General features: G+C 50.3%; 1 protein-coding gene across 2 annotated transcripts in view; it reads left to right on the forward strand.

Annotated features, from left to right (window-relative positions):
* SGSM2 (small G protein signaling modulator 2) overlaps window positions 1-18676 on the forward strand; it is a 34059-nt gene that overhangs the window by 1443 nt on the left and 13940 nt on the right. For both annotated transcript variants that reach the window (XM_032428774.1, XM_032428775.1), the window contains exons 2-11: window positions 2560-2635; window positions 15142-15304; window positions 15587-15748; window positions 16029-16096; window positions 16194-16339; window positions 16678-16812; window positions 17343-17467; window positions 17833-17900; window positions 18107-18267; window positions 18430-18556. In XM_032428774.1, the coding sequence (XP_032284665.1) occupies window positions 2560-2635; window positions 15142-15304; window positions 15587-15748; window positions 16029-16096; window positions 16194-16339; window positions 16678-16812; window positions 17343-17467; window positions 17833-17900; window positions 18107-18267; window positions 18430-18556 (1231 nt within the window). The remainder of the gene's footprint in view (window positions 1-2559; window positions 2636-15141; window positions 15305-15586; window positions 15749-16028; window positions 16097-16193; window positions 16340-16677; window positions 16813-17342; window positions 17468-17832; window positions 17901-18106; window positions 18268-18429; window positions 18557-18676) is intronic.

Genomic DNA, 18676 nt, shown 5'->3' on the forward strand with positions numbered 1-18676 from the left:
TAAACTTCTGGAAGGCTCTGGATGGTTCTCCTGCATTAACTATGGCCTGGCTACTGTGCCCTAACATTTATTTGTTCCCTTCCCTCTTGCTGGCAAAGAAGTAGTTGAAGCCATCACCTTTCCAGCTGTGTGTGAGAACTCCCTTGTGACTTTTCCTGTGAAGTGGCCAAGAAAGTATTTTAGGCCAGGAGTATTATCAAATCGGCATTTAAACTCCAGCCCTGGTCTCCCCAAGGATAAGCGAAATCCCAAGTCTCAGGTTATCCGAAGGAAACAAGCAATCTAGTGACAGAGACTCATATGAACAGTATAAACAAGAACAAAAAAGTAGCCATACCTGAACTATGGACAGATGTGCTAGGATTGTTGGTGTGATCCAAATTTAGGGTTGATCGGTGATATAGGAAAGATTTCTTAGAAGACCGTGATTCTTTTTTCAATACTTAGAAGGCTCTTTATACTACTCCAAGAATGATTCCTAAACAATTGTGAGAAATGTCCAAAATATGTCACAGCCATGTGTATTACCTGACAAAGTTTAACCTTCTCTCAATTCTTAGCTCCTTTCTCCCTTCAGCACTTGATTTAGAGAGAAACATCTTTTCCTCTTCTATGAGTAGAAACAGTGGGGATAATTTTAGGCAAGGCTGGTCTTTCAACACAAAACCTCTGGTATAATTCTAGAGTCATCTATAGGTCCTTCTAACCCCCAGATCTGCCCTACCCACCTGTTTCAGATGCCTGCAGGTCTTTGAGCTGTGATTTTATGGTCTGTTTAATAGAAACACCCCTTGGGAAGAAATCTAGGAAGGTTTTAACAGTTTAGAGTGCAGGATCAATCTGATTTCCCTCTACCTAACTGCTAATCATGAGCAGTTTCCAATAGAGAGAAGCCTCCACGTCCTTCCTCCCTCCTCCCCAGGCTTTAGAAGCTTTACCATTCTCCAAACTGTACAGTCCTAGGTGAGAGGGCCTTGGGAACAAGGGCAGCATCAGAACACTGCATGCGATGTCCAAAGAATGTCAAAGACACACTCTGCCCAGAGCTTACTTTATCTGTGAGATTTTATACTGGGGTTGAGGTAATCCATCCCTCTAATCTCCAGTATTACTATCTGTGTCTTGGCAGGTTCCCCCAGGACATCAAAAATGCTTGGCTTAAGTGTTGGGAGCAACTAGAACCTCATACATTGCTAATGGGAGTGTAAAGTTATAACCACTTTGGAGAGCTATTTGGCAAAATCTAGTAAAGTGGAATATAGGTATCAGAAATTCCTTGTCTAGAAATATAAATCCAAGGAAATGAGCACCTATGTTCACTAAAAGACATATCTGTAATGTTCATAGTAGCGCTATTCATGACAGCCCCAAATTGGAAACTACCCACATGCCAGTCAATTGTGCTATGTTAACACAATAGAGAATGAATGATCCACAGCTACATACAACATGAACACATCTTACAATCATACCAGAGAGCAAAAGAAACCCAGTCACAGGGGCACTTGGGTGGCTCAGTCGGTTAAGAATCTGCCTTTTCGGCTCAGGTCATGATCCCAGGGTCCTGGAATCGAGCCCTGCATTGTGCTCCCTGCTTGGCAGGAAGCTTGCTTCTCCCTCTCCCACTCCCCCTGCTTGTGTTCCCTCTCTGGCTGTGTCTCTCTCGGTCAAATAAATAAATAAAATCTTTAAAAAAAAAAAAAAAAGGAAACCCAGTCACAAAACACTACACACTGATTTCATCTATAAAAAGTATAAAAACCCACAAAACGACTCTATGATATAAGAAGTCAGGATAGCAGGAATCCTTGAAGGGAGTAGTGACTGGAAGGAAGTATGACAGTGGTGGGTGCTTGAGGGTGCTGGTCACATGTTCTGTTTCTTCATCTGTCTTGGTTTGACAGGTGTGTTCAACTTGTGAAAATTCATCAAGCTGTATAATTATGATATATATTTTTCTCTATAGTTTTACTATCCATCAATAAAAAAGTTTTGTGTGCGTGTGGTTTTTTTAAAAGTCCTTTCTTAAAGAAAGATGTGACTGCTCATCTTACAAGGTATTTGGAAGCTTTTATATCCAGGTAGGAACCCAAAACATCAGGATTTTATTGAGACAGAAAGAAGGCTGGGCTTGCAAGCATGTGGAGAGTGTCTCTGAGGCCTGGAGGAACCCTAACCTTGGAGAAGAGGGAGTAAATGAGGGGCAGGTTGTTTGTCTATACCCTGTAGTGAGCTAGTTTGTCCCTAACGCGCAGTGTATCTGCCCAGAAGCCCTTCTCCAGCTAAGTACAGATGAGCAAATGGCATCCTGTCTTTCTCCACAGTGGGGTACTTCCTCCTGGACTGAAACATCTGCACTGATTGCTTGTTGGATTTATGACATCTCTCTTCCTGGTTGCCTTTCCAAGAAGACACTTTGCTTCCCCACCCCTCCTATCCCTATGTACTCTCTATTCTGCAAGTGTCCGAATCCAGGCCAGAAGAGCAGGACCAAGCCGTTTGCTTGCCCACAGGCCTTTGATCAGAAAAATAAATAAGATGCTGCCCATTTGTCCACAGGTGAAGCAAATCATGGAGGAGGCTGTCACCAGGAAGTTTGTGCATGAGGATAGCAGCCACATCATTGCTCTGTGTGGTGAGTGACTGGGGGTGGTGGGAAGTGGGTTTAGAACTGCAGACACTGTCCTAGGCCGAGGAAAGAACTGTCCTCAGGTTTAGTAGTTTTCAAATATGGCTGCAAATTAGAATCCAACTCTGAAACATTTGAGATCTCCCTGGGCCTGGTCCCCGACCTACTGAATCAGGATCTCCAGGGCCCAAGGATCTACATATATCTAGTTCCTTTGATCCTTTGTGTGCATCAGAGTCACCGGAAGAGCTTGTTAAAACACAGATTCCTGAGTCCCAACCCTGGAATTTCTGATTCTGGTAGGTCTGGGGTAGGCCTGAGAATTTGCATTTCTGACAGATGGTTCTGATGCTGCTGGTCCAGGGACCACACCTTGAGAACCACTGACCTAGGTAATTCTGGTTTGGGAATCACTGCTCTGGTTTATTTTTACTTTAACTTTGGGGGAAGGGTTTGTAGTTTTGGGTGCTTTCTGTGCCACATCTACTTTCTAATTAATCCCACCCGTGTTGCTCTGGCATCCCAGCTCTCCAAGCACTGGATTGGGTGCAAAACAACATGGGCTACGATAGGAGGGAAAGCCAAAAGCCGTCCCGCCTTACAAGGGAAAAAGTCAGTAATGAAGCATCCCTTTCTCCTCACTGTGAAGACTTCTGCCTTTGCAGGGGCAAGCCTGTCTCTACATACAATAGAGTTTTCTTGGATTTCCAGGAATTCAATCTTCCTTTCAGCTCCCTTTCTCAGGGGACAGCTTGCCATCTCTATGTTGTTTTCCTTGGCCTCTGAGATTGGTGTTTGGGATTTGTGGAAGGGAGGTTGTGTATTTCTGAGATGAAGGAACGAAAGGAGCAAATAAGGGAAAGAGCACTGTTTGACAGTACCATGGTGAGGCAGATAGAGCTGCCCACCATCAGTCTGGCAACAAATGCTGAGGGTCTGCCACAAGCCAGATCCTGTTCTCCGGATAGGGAAATAGCAGTAACAAGATAGAGTCTCTGCCCCGAAGGGCTTACATTTTGTGGGGAGAGAGAAAACCAAATGCACACATAAATGTATCCTGTAATAAAGGTATGAAGAAAAATAAAGCAGAGAGATGAGGGAGAGCAGCTGGGGAGAGATGGCCTGTGAGCAGAGCCTGAGTGACAGACTGAGGATTCACGTGAATCCTGGTGCTCTGCTTATTTACGTCATCTTGGACAAGTTTCTTAACTTCTGTCACCCTTAGTTTGCTCCCCTAAAAACAGGACGGATTCCTATCTCAAGGAATTTTTGTGGGGATTGAGATGATGCATGTGAGCATTTCTAGCACTGTAAGAGCTCAGGAAATGTCCGTCTTTCCTTCTTCTTTGGATGTTGAGGCTGAAACTAGGTTTGCAGGATTTGAGTTCCCACCATCTTCCTTTCGGGTAAGTTTCCTGATTCTTTGAGATGTTATGATTCCCAGAGTTACAAGGAGCAATCTAATCTCACCTTTTCTCAGGCAGAACCTACGTTAGGGGAGAAGCATGGTAGTCTGCAATAAGTGGCTTCGAAGAATATTAAGAACTCTACTCCTTTCCACCTGTGTTGTGTGCCCCTGACATCAGCCACTATCTGTCATTGTCACCAGAAGGGCTCTGCTGGTGGCCCAGTTATGCATGGCTTAATTCCTTATCCAGACCACATACAACAAATACAGAAAACAGAATAAAATAGCACAAACAGCTTGTGCATGGGCACCGCATGTGGGTGGCCAAGGGGGAATAGGGGAAAGAGAGGCAGGGAGAAGAGTTGTGGGTATCCCACATTCAGGCCATTTAGGATGAGCAAACTGTCAGCTCTCCTCTGATCAGTCCAGGGGCCCACAGGAAGCAGTGGAGCTTTCACTTTTGTCTCCTGCCTGGAAGCCCAGGGCTCTTTCTAGCAGGCAGAGATACTACCCTCAAAAGGAATGATACTTCTACTTTCAGCCAGTTGTAGTTGCTGAAACAGAACAGGGGTCTGTGAAATAGACCCAAGTCTCCAGGGTTCTGCTGGATCTCAGGAGGTGCCTTAGGTCTGCCAGTGCAAACTTAAATGTCCACAATCAGATGAGAACGGTCCACACAAGAAGCTGTCTGGGTGTGAGACTGCAGGCAGTGGTGGTGGGGACTGGGGTGAACTGAGTATTGCTTTGCCACCATTCAGCTCCTGCAGGAATGCCAGCCCAGCCTTGCCATGGCCTTTGTTTTATTTTAGAGAAGCCATAAGTCTGGGTTTTTATTTTCAAAGGTTGACAACTAATTCCCATTATGTATTTATTTTTTTATTTATTTTAAGTAGGCGCCAGGCCCGGCATGGGGCACAATGCAGGACTTGAACTCATGACCCTGAGATCAAGAGTTGGATGCTTAATGGACTGAGCCACCCAGGCACCCCAAAATTCCCATTTTTAAAAAATGTGTGGGCCAAACAAAAGGCATCTCCAAGCCTCTGCCAGTTTTGCTGCCCCTGCCTTGGGCTCAGTGCTGTCACTGAGGGGAATGTTAGCAGGACGGGTTGCCAACAGTATAAAGCTAAGTCAAGCCCACGGAAAAAGGAATCCTTGGGCTTTGCCAAAATTGGTATTCAGTGGTGAGGTAAATCCCAATTTGGGCTCAAAACAAGGTATGTTTAAAGCAGTGACTATCAAACTTTTTTCCTGTCTGCAAGCCATTTACATGCATCATACAATAGAATCATAATCAGGGATTTTTGGGAGGAGGTAGAGGAAAGAATAGAGATGTATTGATGGAAAACTGCACCCCTTTGGTTTTTTGAAGATTTTGATGTGCCAGTCTCCTTCACCCCTGGGCAAATGCTCAGAAATGCATTTCTAGTCTGAAGTAGATCCAGTCTTATACTGGGTCCTGCTGTTGTCCCAACCACATCCAGAATTCAGCTTTGTTCTGGGAGGAATTGGAGTGCAGAGAAGGTACTGAGAGATCTGAGCAGAGCAAAAGCTGTGGAGGTTGGATTAACCACGGAGTGGCCACATTCCCTAGAGCCTTGGAGAGCACTGGGGCCCTGGGCCCCTCTGTTCTTGGCAGGGGAGGGCAGGGCCTGGGCAAGATGAGCTGCTCTCAGCTTCCTTAGAGTAGAGATACTTGAACTGGAAACAAGACTCTTCCTGGAGAGCCTTAGAAATGGAACTGAAGAATCCCGGGGGTGAGCCCTGACCCTGGGCAAACCCAGGAAAGTTGTGCCAGACCCCTGTTTCTATTACCCACAGGAGGAGGCAGACTCCCAGGACTGGTGAGAAGTGTGTGTTTCTTGTGTGTGTGCTGTGGTTGTTCCTAAACCTGTTTGTCCAGAAGCTGGTCAGGCCCCTGTAGGTGGAAACCTTGTGAGGAAGCTTTGCTGGCAAGCCCTGGCTGGCAGTGGGGAGGGCTTCTCTGTGTGCTGTTCTCCAACCACACAGCATGGCTGTCAGGATCAGGCCCGCAGCCAGAGGCTGGGGCTTGGGGAGTAGGCCCAAACCTACCATGTAGGAAAGGGGTCTCTGATATCTCACTTTTTTATTTTAAAAAGGCTTGTCAAGTTTGCATTTCATTTCATAAAATGGTCTTTGAAATGTTTAATATAAAGACCTACTGTTGAATCAAATTAATGCACCTTGTTTTTCCTGTGGCTTCTTAAATCCCCAGATGTAAGCTGATGTCTCCTGCCACCTCCTACCCCAAGGGCAAGGTGCTTTTAACTTTTTTTAAGTTTTATTTCTTTTATAAGTACCCCACGTAGGGCTTAAACTCACATCCCCAAGATCAAGAGTCTCCTCCTGTTGAGCCAGTCATGTGCCCCATGGTGCTTTTAACTTTTGCTTTTGGGCAACTCAAGGTTAGGTTAAACACCAAACTGTCCCAGATTTCGCCTTTGAACTCTGCATTTGTAATAATAATATACAATGCTTAAAGAGGACACTTTACTCTCTTCCCATCAGGGACCTGAGGTAATTCAGGCATCAACCCTTGAGCACTGGAGAAGCCGCCATTTCTCTGGACCTGCCCTTCCTCAGGCTCACGGCTAGGTGTGGCTGCCTCCACAGTATTTCTGTGTGCTCTGCTCTGATTGGGCACTGAGTTTGGATTTTAACCTTTGCTGGGTAAAACAGGTTTACAGAGCTGGCCTGGCACAGCAGGTTCTCAGACTCGTAATGTCTCTTCCGCTCCGTAATGTCTCTTCCGCTCCGCAGGCAAGGCATTGCGGGCAGGGCCCAGGCCCAGGTCAGCCCTGCCCCTCAGTCACTGGGGTCCCAGCTCTCCCTGCGCACATCCTCAATCTGCGGATTGTTGCTTCGGGCTGAAGATGGGCTGTGATGGGAGACGGGGTGGAGTCTGTGGAGCTGGGAAGAGCAGCAGGGCTTTATTAACAGCCTGCTCCCCGTTGCTAAGCAGCTTTCATTAGACTGGAAGGTCGGCTGCGGTGAGCTCCTCTGGGGAATGGTGAGGAGATGCTAATGAGCTGGGAGAGAAGCAGGTGCTCTGGAAGGATTGCCTCTCACCTGAGACGTTGCAGCCAGAGCTATTTCAGCACATGCTGAGATTCAGACTCCAGGCAGTTTTTAATCTGTGAAAGGGATTCCTTCTCTCTTCTTCCCACCCATACTGAATGAACAGCTCATTCTCAGGGTATCTGGCTTCTGCCTTTCACCTGCAAAAAATCGAGTAGGAAGGAAGGCCCCTGTGGGGAAGTGACTCCTCTCACCCTGCATTGGGACGAGGCTGTGGGCCTATGGTGGTGGTCTGTAGCCCAGACACTAAGTGTGTGACCATGGCCGGTTACTCAGCAGCTCTGAACCTACCCCAGAAGGTTGATGTGAGGACCAACGGAGTGACACAGGTAAAGCACACAGCATGGAGCCATGTACACAGTAGGTGCTCAGTAAATGTTGCCGTTATCATCATCACCACCACCAGCAACTTTCTACTTTGTTCTTCAAAGTGATCCTACAGGGTGGGGAGATGGGTGAAATAGGTGAGGGGGATTAAGAGGACACTTACCATGGTGGGCACTGAATAATATGTAGAACTGTTGAATCGGTAGGTTTTACATCTGAAACTAATATAACACCGCATGTTAATTACATTGGAATTAAAAAAAAAAAAGTGATCCTATAACCTTCCCCATCAAGCCGTCTAGAACCTGCTCCAGGATTTCATTCGAGAATCCATGTTTCTGAGAGTTTGGAGCATCTAAACAATTAGAGAAATTTGAACTCCAGGAACTCAATAATATTAAGAAATGTTTATTAATTTTGTAGGTGCAATCAAGGTATTATATATCTCTTTTTTAAAGAGTCATCTTTTACAGATACCTACTGAAGTAGTCATAGATAAAAATATATGATATCTAAAATTTGCTTCAAAATAACTTGGGGATAAGTGAAAAAGTGGTTGGAGGTGGTATAGCTGAAACAAGATGGGTCATGACTTGACCATTGCTTGAGTTAGGTGATGGGTACATGGTGTTCATTCTGTCATCCTCTTTACTTTTGTATATATTTGGAATTTTCCATAGTGAAGTTTTTTTGTTTTTTTTTTTAAGAGGAGGAAGAGATATAGTGAGTATAGACAACTCTCCTGAGAAATTTTACATGAAGGGGAGCAGCTAAATGGTTCAATACCTGAATGGGGATATAGGGCCAAGGGAGGTGGTAGTGGTGGTGGGGTTTTTTTGTTTTTGTTTTTGTTTTAAGTTGGAGAAGTTACAGAATGTTTATGTACAAATGTGAAGAACCTAATGGGAAAACATTGAAGATACAGGGAAGAGAAGTGGTGTTTGCTGGAATGATGTTCTTGAGAGGTGAAAGGGGCTGAAACCCAATGTGTAGGTAGACAGGGTGCCTTAGAGAGGAGCACAGCCAGACCATCTGTAGGGACAGGAAAAAGGCAGGAGTGCAGGGAGAAAGACACCAATGCTAATGATCACCTTCAGGGTACTTGAGAAGTAATGAAGGAGCCTTTTGCACTTATGCATAGCCTGTTGCTTGTAGTCACTCAAAACCTATTGAGATGGGACCTGTTCCTTTCCCTCATTGCAGCTGAAGCTCAGAGAGATTTAGTGCTTTGCACAAAGTCAAATAGCTAGTAGGGAAAGGAGCCAGAGTTTGAATCCATATCCGTCTTGCTCCAAAGCCCGTGCTACCAGGGATGGGTCCACCCGTGTGGCCTACCTAGGAGAGGAGCCTTGAGGTGTGGGGCATTGCGGAGCAGTTGGCCCTTGTGGAGACATGGCTCAGGTCACCGAACAGTGGACTCGGGGTGTTCAGAGATACTCTGGGAGACAGTGGGTCCTCGCTGAGCTGAGCGAGGCCAGCACTGTCCCGGTTCCCTGGAAAGCCATTGTGAGTGCTGTACATGTAGATTCTGCCCTGTATCTCCATCGGGGCGAAGAAGATAGATGTATGTGGGAGGAATTTCATTTTCCTCACCTGCCAGGTTCTGGATTATCAGGGCAGTTCTTTCTCCTCACGAAGAAAGTCTGAATGGGAGAGTTGCTTTCTTGTCTTAGGGCATCGAACCAGGCTGACTGCCCCTGAAAGCTGAAGCAGTCAGCGTCACTAGTGCCGGCGGACAGAAAATATACTCTAATTACCATAGAAATGCTCGTTCCGGGTCGAAGCAGCTGCTGTAGATCCTGGGTGGAAATAGCCAGCCAGGGAAATGGGGAGGACCGAGGTGGGGGATGCCTGCCCTCTCCCCTTTGCTCTTCCCACTTCATCTGCTACAGACAAAATATTGATTTCTCCCATTGGCAGTTGGAGGAAGTTCCGCCTTGAAAAAAAGGCTGCCCATCCCGCCCATTCCTTTACCTCCAGAGAGGCTGCTGCATCCAAACCATTCAGCTTTTAAAAATTCTGCTCTGGGGGCACCCGGCTAGCTCAGCCCGTGGAGCATGCACCTCTTGATCTCGGGGTCGTGAGTTTGAGCCCCACGTTGAGCATAGGGACTACTTTTAAGGGGCGCATGGGTGGCTCAGTCGGTTAAGCATCTGCCTTCAGCTCGGGGTCATGACCCTGGGGTCCTGGGATTGAGCCCCACATCCGGCTCCCTGCTCAGCGGGGAGTCTGCCCCTACCCCCTGCTCATGCGCACACTCTCTTTCTCAAATAAATAAAATATTTTTAATAATAATAAAAATTTAAAAAAATAAAAATTCTGCTCTAAGTAGTATCCTCAAAAACTCCAGGATCCAAACCAGCCACCTGTGGCTGACTGCTCCACCCCTCAGTTTCCTCACTTGGATTCTCTATGGAAACTACAACCACCCAACTCCCCCGTTGCACAGATGGCAGCCAGCAGAGGTGGGCGAGCAGCCTGCTCTTCCCGTTACCATCCCTTCTTGGCTCAGAGCCTTGGGCTTAGTCTTCATGTCAGGCTGTGCTGACTCTGGATGCAGTGTCCCTGTGTCTCAACCAACTGGCCTAGTTCTCCGAAGGCCATTCAGTGGATCCCTCTATTACCAGGCCCCTTGGCTGCTGAGCACAATTTTAAAACATAGGTATGTATGTGAGAGCCAGGGTTGTTGCTGAAGCTCCCTGGGCTGATGGAGGACCCTTCTCAACCACTGCTGCATGTCCTGGGCAGCCATCGTTTTAGTCCATTCTTATGGGCCCTGGAGATACCGCAGCTTGTCCCAGCCCACTGAATTTTCTCTGGTCCTTGCCTAGCGCAGATCACCTGTGGCTAAGCTAAGCAGAGCCCTGGTGCTCTTGTGGGGGTGGGGAACCAAGCCAGTTGGGAGGGATTGCTGAGGGAGCTGGTGAAGGACTGGGTGCCCATGGACAGACCCAGCCTTTCTGGGTTTTGTGATTTTTGATTCACCTCCAGGCTAGAGAAAGTTTCTAGCATCATCTCATAATAGAATCATGGTATCTGGGTTGGAATGGTCACCTGTTTATTATAATTATTATTCTGATTTGATAATATATTACCTGGTTCATAAATCAAAACTGTACAGAAGTTATACGGTGTAAAGTTTACTCCTTTACTTGGCTCCATTCACATCCCACTTTCCCTCTACTTACCCATTTCCACCCAGGTAACCGCTACCACTTTTGCTTCTTATGCATCCTTCCAGAATTTTTTATCCTAGTAAAAGAAATTGTATTCTTTGTTTCCCCCATACACACCCTTTTTGTAATGAAAAGGTATGCAATCACACTGCCCTGCATCTTGCTTTAGGAAACTTTTCATTGTTAGTTCCTAGAAAGCATCTTCCCTCGTTTTCAGAGCTGTATAATAATCTGTTGTGTGAATACACCATATTTACTTAACCTGTCCCCACTGATGGACATGAGGATAGTTTCCAGTCTCTTGCAGGTATATCTGTGGACTAGGTTCTCAGAAGAGGGGTTACCAGGTCAGAGGTTATCTGCACTACTGATGGATAGTGCCACACTGTCTTCCCAGGAGTGGTGCATGGTGCCAGTCAGCTGTCCCCACAGCGAGGTCTGAGAAGATCTAGTAACTTCCCGGGTCCCTTCTATCTCTGTCTACCAGTGTCTCCTCTATTCTAAACTGGACTCCTTGGAATGGTTAAATCAGTGTGTAAGGATTTGTGGGAAGGGGCCCTAGAGGCTTCTGTTAGCACTTGTGGTCTCCAGCCCATTTAGCATTTGTTAAGCCCCGTAACTTAATAGACCTTATTGGGACATCAGAGGTTGGTGAGGGAAAGTTCCAGGGCTGGTCTCGGCCTATCAGTGCAAGCTTTTCTCTGGGAAGATGGTGCCAGGGCTTTTGGGAGAGATGTCCACAGCAAGGTTCTTGTAGTTCCCTGAGCCTTCTTGTCAGGGGGATGGGATGACAGAGTAGAGAGGGTACCATGGGCTCATCTGGCACCATAGCTCCGAAGTTCTACTGGAAGACCAAGGTGAGGGGTGAGAGGGTTGTGCTTACTGAACCATGTCTGTTTTTCTGTTTTGTTTCTCTTTATTCACCCAAACCTTTCCAGTACAACCAATGACCAAAAATAGTGTTGATTTGTATTAATTAGTACACATTTGTCCCACATGAAATGAGCTAGATATCAGGGATGTCTCACCCCTCTTCTGGTGGATCTAGGGTTGCTGTGGGTGGTACCGGGACCTAGTGGAACAGGGGTTCCTGAGCCTTCACTTAGAAGGAGGATGGGTGGGGCGCCTGGGTGGCTCAGTCGGTTAAGCGTCTGCCTTCGGCTCAGGTCATGATCCCAGGGTCCTGGGATCGAGTCCCGCATTGGGCTCTTTGCTCAGCAGGGAGCCTGCTTCTCCCTCTGCCCCTCCCCCTGCTTGTGCTCTTCCTCTCTCTCTCTCTCTCTCTCTCTGTCTCTGACAAATAAATAAATAAAATCTTTAAAAAAAAAAACAGAAGGAGGATGGGATGGGTTGACTTGGTGCTTAAGCCATGATGACCATCTCCTGCCACAGCCCTCTACCCTGGGGAGGGGTCATGGTGGCAGTCTGGGGCAGAAAGCGGAATAAGGTGCTGGAGTTCTGCTTGGTGCTCTGGTTCGGTCAGGAAAGGCGAGGCATGGGCCTCTGGATGGTTTCTCCTGGGAAGGGGTGCTTGACAGTCTGTGAGAGGCCCTCCCTGGGGAGCAAGGGCAGCGAGAGAATTGGACCTCATTGCTGATGGTGCTGCAACTGAGTTCTGAGTGGTGTTCACTGTACATTGTGGGGCAGGGAGAGTCTTTATACTTGCACCTCTGAGTTTTGACCAGTGTAACTGTCTGTGGTTCAGCTCAACCGAAAAGTCTTAGAGCAAGGATTCTAAAGCTTTTGGGGATCAAGTACCCCTTTTAGAAGCTAAAAATCATAGATACTTTATCCAGAAAAACACTCAGGTAAGCATGCTGGAGCACACCAATGATTTTCCTCTTAGGATAGTAGTTCTCAATTATTATTAGTGTTATTGTTATTACTATTTTCTCTACATGCTGCACGCAATATTTTTCATTGCATGTGCTGACTTTTGGAGGACTGAGGGGCAGACAGCCCTGTGGGAATGGGGAAGGACAAGTATAGTTTGAACAGTCACTGGCCAAGGAGCCCTTGGAACTGGGTTAAGAATACCTGGCATAGAGAGTCGTTTACGTTGCTTGGAAGGTAAAGATTTCTCCTTCCTCAGACATTGCCTGGCACCTTGCCTACATTTCACAGAAGGAACTTAGGGGCTATGGGGTGAGCAGGAGGGTACTGGGCATGATGCTTGGGCTTCTCTCGATATTCTCTACTTGCTGTAATTGCTGAGGGATGCCTCTGCTCACCCCAGAGAACCCTAATGCCTGTGCTCATAGGCTGCCTGAGAGTGTGGGGGAGGCCAGGCGGGATGGGAGCGCTACTACCCACCATTCCCAGGCTCCCCAGCCTGGCTGCATTTGCAATCTCCTGGGGAAGGTGGGAAGGCTAATGGCTCATTATGCCAGCAATTAGTCACATCACTGAGGCACATGATTCCCTCCAGGACTGGTGCCACCTCCTGCCACTCTGGCTGTGTTCAGTGCTGCTTCTCTCCCACTCTGAACGGGGAGTGCAATCCCAGGAAATGGCCACCACTTTCCTACAGGTGCTGCAACCCCAGGACCAAGTGACTGGGACTCACTCACCTGTACATCACAGGGCCACCCAGGACCTCCAGGGACCAAGGGGACAGTCATGGAGTGGAGTATGTGGACACAAGTAGAGATTCCCCCACATGCACCATAGACACATGATATGTGTAGGTATATCTGTATACACTTGTGCACATACATGTGTGAACATGCTGTGAGGGAAAGGCTGGGCCTTATAAAATAAAGTCCTCTGAGGCCTGAGCAGGGAAGAGCCCAGCAGGAAGCTCCTAGAAGAGGGAGGGTCCTGCCTTGTTTCCCCTCCCTTGGGATGCTCTTACCTGGTCCAGCATCCAGGTCAGTCCCCGGGATTCTTTCCAACTTCTTAACTTCAGTACCAGAGAGGGCCAGACAAAACTCTTTTTTTTAAAGGTTTTATTTACTTATTTGACAGAGACACAGCGAGAGCAGGAACACAAGCAGGGGGAGTGGGAGAGGTAGAAGCAGGCTTCCCGTGGAGCAGGGAGCCCGATGCGGGGCTCGATCCCAGGACCCTGGGATCATGACCTGAGCCGAAGGCAGACGCTTAACGACTGAGCCACCCAGGCGCCCCCAGACAAAACTCCTAAGGACAGCAGTGACTGCCTGTCAGTTACTGAAAATGAGAACAAAAACCGGGTGAGAGCCTGGGAAAGTGGTTATTTCCTGAGGCCAGGCTTCATATTCTAACAACACTAGTCACAGTCAAGTTGATGGGGCCTTAGTTCCCGTCTTCCTGAGAGAGCAGCATCTCCACCCACCCCTGGGCAGCCTGTGGCCCCCCATCCTCTTCCTGCCAGGGAGAGGGCTTGCAAAAACGCAGCCCTTGCAGGTTAACTGTGGAACAGGATCTCGCCCAAAAGGGCTGAGGACTCGGGAACCAACAAGGACGGAGTGCTTTCTGGGAGCCAGACTCATGCACGGAGTTTACCCCGTTCGTCCCATGCAGCGTTTCATGCCAGTCCTGAGAAGTAGCGCCATTTCGTAGATGAAAACAGGCTCAGAGTGTTTTCCCCCACGTTTCCCAGGGTGGTGAGTGGCCGTGCTAAGCTCCAGACCCTGTTCTGACTCCCATCTCCGGCAGAGCACTGTTGTCAATCCGTATAGAAAGAGCACCTGTGACATGAGGGGAGCGCTCCTCCTCCCACCTGTGGGCCCCCCAACACACCTGGAGGAAGTGAAAGGGGCTGGGCCAGGGTTTGAGGTCCTGGGTCATGGTTCTGGCTCTGCCACTCCATGACTGTGATCAACTCCCTTCCCCTTTCTGGGCCTTTCCCTCATAATGGCCGAGCACCGCCCCCCATACATACTAATATTTTTAGACTCTACACATGCCTGGGGCAACTCCCCACCCTTTTCCCCCAAAGTCCTTCTTTCCTCCCTGCAGGATCCAGATGGAGAGTATAAGCCTAGCCCCTAAACACATGAATGAGTGAAAGGAAATCCTCCCAGCATGGGAAATAGAAACCTCTCTCGGCTGCAGGGCTCATGAATAATTCAGGAGCCGCTATTGGGTCTGATCTCTGTAGTGGCCTCATCCATATTTCACCTCCTTCCCATAGCCCTGTTCCTTAGCAACCACATCATCCATGCTTTCCGGGAGGGCTGCTGGGCCGTGTGCTCCCTGCATCGCCTGTCCTGTCGGTGCTGTCCATGCTTGCCCTCGTGGGCGGGGGGAGGAGCCACTGGAACTGGCAGCTTTGGTCCTCAGAGCGCCGGGGCAGTGCTGCACACAGGAGGCATGTGCCCACCAGGCGAGGGATGGTATGGCATGTCAGCCCCTGCAGGTCCTCCCTGGCCTGCCTCTGACGGAAACCTCTCCCCCTCCTCCCAGCCTGGGTCAGGGCCTGCCCTGACCCTGCTGTGCTCTCCATAGGTGTGCGGAAGAGGAGTGTTTCTCCCTTTCCCCCTCGTGCCCAGGCTCAGGTGCTGGTTTTCTTTGTGGCTCAGGTGCAGTGGAGGCTTGTCTCCTACATCAGCTGAGACGCCGTGCTGCAGGCTTCCTGCGCAGTGACAAGATGGCGGCCCTGTTCACCAAGGTGGGGAAGACGTGCCCAGTGGCTGGGGAGATATGCCACAAGGTACAGGAGCTACAGCAACAAGTAGAGGGCAGGTGAGTCCTGGGCCAGCTCCTGCCATCACTCACTTCTGGTCTTTGCACTTGTCATTTGCTCCCTCCCAGGTTGGCTTCCTGGGCTCATTTCTTGCAGGGTCCCTTGGGTGAGAGACCAGCCTAAGGGTGGGGGGTTGGCTCCTTTTGGACACAAGGCCCCACTTCAACCCTCATCTTAGTCAGTCCTCTGGGTTCTTGTGGCACCAAACTCTGCTCCTAACACCACCTATCTGGGGCTTACTCCCAGGCCCTCCACTCCTGAAGCCCACCCTCTCTTTGCAGGAAACCCTTAGCAGGCAACCAGGATGCCCTGCGGAGACAGGGCTCTGCCAGCGGGAAGGGCCCAGCTCTCAGCCTACAGGCCTTAAAGCACATATGGGTGCGCACAGCGCTCATCGAGAAAGTGTTGGACAGGGTCATGCAGTACCTGGTGGAGAACTGCAGGTGACTGCCCCATCCCCCAAGCAGCCCCTCCCTGGGGCTCACCTCCTGAGCAGTCCTTTAGCCCTCCCCCTCAGCATGCATGATTGTCCCCAACAGTGTATAGGCATGCCCGTCTTCCCTTCTAGCACCCGGAAAGCATAGACCACACAGGGCACCCCCCAAAGCTCAGTCCTTGTGGACTCATTTCTTCTTAGTGACTCACATGAAAGGGTCTTTGTGGGGATGTCCGTACTTGGTGGGCTTGATTGCCCTGGAATGAGTCTGTCTCTCCCCCTGGCAGCAAGTACTACGAGAAGGAGGCTTTACTGGCAGATCCTGTGTTTGGCCCCATCTTGGCCTCTCTTCTAGGTGAGCTGAGAGCAGAGAGGCCTGTGCTGGGCCAGTGGGGGCTGAGGGGCAGGTGCTGAGGGGGTACCATCTGAGCTAACTGTCCCTGTCTTCACAGTGGGACCCTGTGCCTTGGAGTACACCAAGCTCAAGACAGCTGATCACTACTGGACTGACCCCTCTGCTGATGAGCTGGTCCAGAGGCACCGTATCCGGGGTCCCCCCAGTCGCCAGGACTCCCCTGCAAAGCGCCCAGCCCTAGGAGTAGGTATCCCTCTCCCCACCCCTTATACTTATCCAGGCTATGCCCATGGGCCTGTAGGGAAGGGCAGCTTGGCCTCCATGTTCCTTGCAGACACAGGCTGGACCTTAGAGATGCACCAAGGTCGTGGCTACCTCAGGAGAGCCATTTATCCCTGCTGGCACTTATATAAATGCCAGGAGCCCATCACTGGTCCATGGCTGGAGAGCAGAGGGCGGCCGAGAGCAGACCCCGGACAGAATGGACCCCTGGGTCAGGTAGAGAGGCTCTGCGTGGAGGCCTCAGGTTGTCTGAGGCGGATTTCGCAGGGCTGGGCACTGAGCTGTGCCTTTCTGCCCAGATTCGGAAGCGGCATTCGAGTGGCAGTGCGTCAGAAGACAGGCTGGCTGCCTGCGCCCGCGAGTATGTAGAGTCCCTGCACCAGAATTCAAGGACACGGCTGCTCTATGGCAAGAACAACGTGCTGGTGCAGCCGGTAAGCGAACTTAATGCCCACCCCCTCTCCCTCTTCTTAAAGGCCCAGGACTAGAACTTTCCCCTGACTGGAAAGTCCCCTTCCTCAGAGGCTTGACTAGAGAGAAGGGGGGAGAAGGGCCCTACCCCTCACTTCACAGTTTCACATGCCTCGTGCCCAGCCTTGAGTTGGCAGGAGCCAACTCAGTTAGTTAGCATCTGCCCTGCTGAGAACCAGGCTGTCCAAAGGTGGGAATGGCGAGCGGCAGGCAGGGTGAACACCTGGCTTGGGTACGCCTGGCCCAGGACATACCTGGCGTCCGGGAGGCTGACAGGACAGGGCCAGTAGCACCAGGCCAGCCGGGGAGAGGAGGTGCCCACATCTGCGTGTGGCTCATGTTCTCCCGTCCTTCCTCCTGGCCTCCACTCCAGGATCCTGTGACTACTAGCTCAGGCTCCCCAGCTCCCGTTGGGAGCTTATGTCTCATAGGCCTCTCCTGGGAGCCTCAGCACCTTGTCACCTCTGCCTTCTGCTGTGTCTCCTCCCCATAGAAGGAGGACATGGAGGCTGTCCCTGGCTACCTCTCCCTGCACCAGTCTGCAGAGAGCCTAACTCTGAAGTGGACCCCCAACCAGCTCATGAACGGGACTCTGGGGGACTCCGAGCTGGAGAAAAGGTGGGGGCTCGGGGACTCCAGGCAGGGGGGTGGACAGACTCCGCTTGCTCCAGGAGGCAGGACTCACTCCTTATCCCGATGCCAAGAATTGCAGGAATAGGCTGCCTGGAGAGATTCCCAAGCTCTCTAAGATCAAGCCAGGCCTGGGCATGAAGAGGTTTGCCCGAGCCAAGCTTTAGGCAGCTGAGACTGCCAGGCTCTGTGCCATGACAGCACGGGCCCAGACGGACATGGCTGGCTGAGGTCACTTCTCGGCCACAGTCCTCCTGTCTTCAGGGTCGTTTTACAGGTTTTGGCGGTGGGAAATGAAGAAAGCGGGATGACAGGCCTTGCAACACAGTGACATCGATCTGGTTCCTTTCCAGCGTTTACTGGGACTATGCCCTGGTTGTTCCCCTCAGTCAGATCGTCTGCATCCACTGCCACCAGCAAAGTGAGCCTCCCTTGTCCTGGGCACAGGGTTGAGGAGAGAGAGAGACTGCCCTCTCCTGGCCACATACTGTGCACGGCCCATTGGATGTCTTGTCCTCCTCCTGTCGTGCCCATGCACCCAGTTGGGAGGCCTGGCTGACTGGGCTGTGGTGATGACCAAGGGGTCTCAGGGAGGCCTAGCCTCACTCACCCGTGTACACCCCACAGAGAGCGGCGGCACGCTCGTGCTGGTGAGCCAGGATGGCATCCAGAGGCCACCGCTGCACTTCCCACAGGGAGGACACCTGCTGTCCTTTCTGTCCTGCCTGGAGAATGGGCTGCTGCCCCGAGGCCAGCTAGAGCCCCCACTCTGGACCCAGCAGGGGAAGGTACCTCAGGGCTTGGGACACTCTGAGTAAAGGGATGTGTGAGGGGGGTTCTCTGCTCACGTCCTTCCTTTCCCCACATGGAGTTCTTAGCGGCTGCCTTGGGTGGGACCTTGGATCAGACGCTGCCCTGCACAGGCCGACCACCCACCCTTCCCTCCGTAGGGGAAAGTGTTCCCCAAGCTACGGAAACGCAGCAGCATACGGACCGTGGATGTGGAGGAGATGGGCACCGGGCGGGCCACAGACTACGTGTTCCGGATCATTTACCCCGGCCACAGGCACGAGCACAGTGAGTGTCTCAAGCTTCATCCATGGAGGAAGCGAGAAAGATGCTCAGGGAGGCAGGGGAGTGCAGTGTTAACCCAGGAGGCGTGGCAGGCAGGGTCCACTCACTGACCAGGCCAGGTGG

The sequence above is a fragment of the Phoca vitulina genome, unplaced genomic scaffold (assembly GCF_004348235.1).
Source record: "Phoca vitulina isolate PV1807 unplaced genomic scaffold, GSC_HSeal_1.0 scaffold40, whole genome shotgun sequence".
In the NCBI taxonomy this organism is placed as follows: Eukaryota; Metazoa; Chordata; class Mammalia; order Carnivora; family Phocidae; genus Phoca; species Phoca vitulina.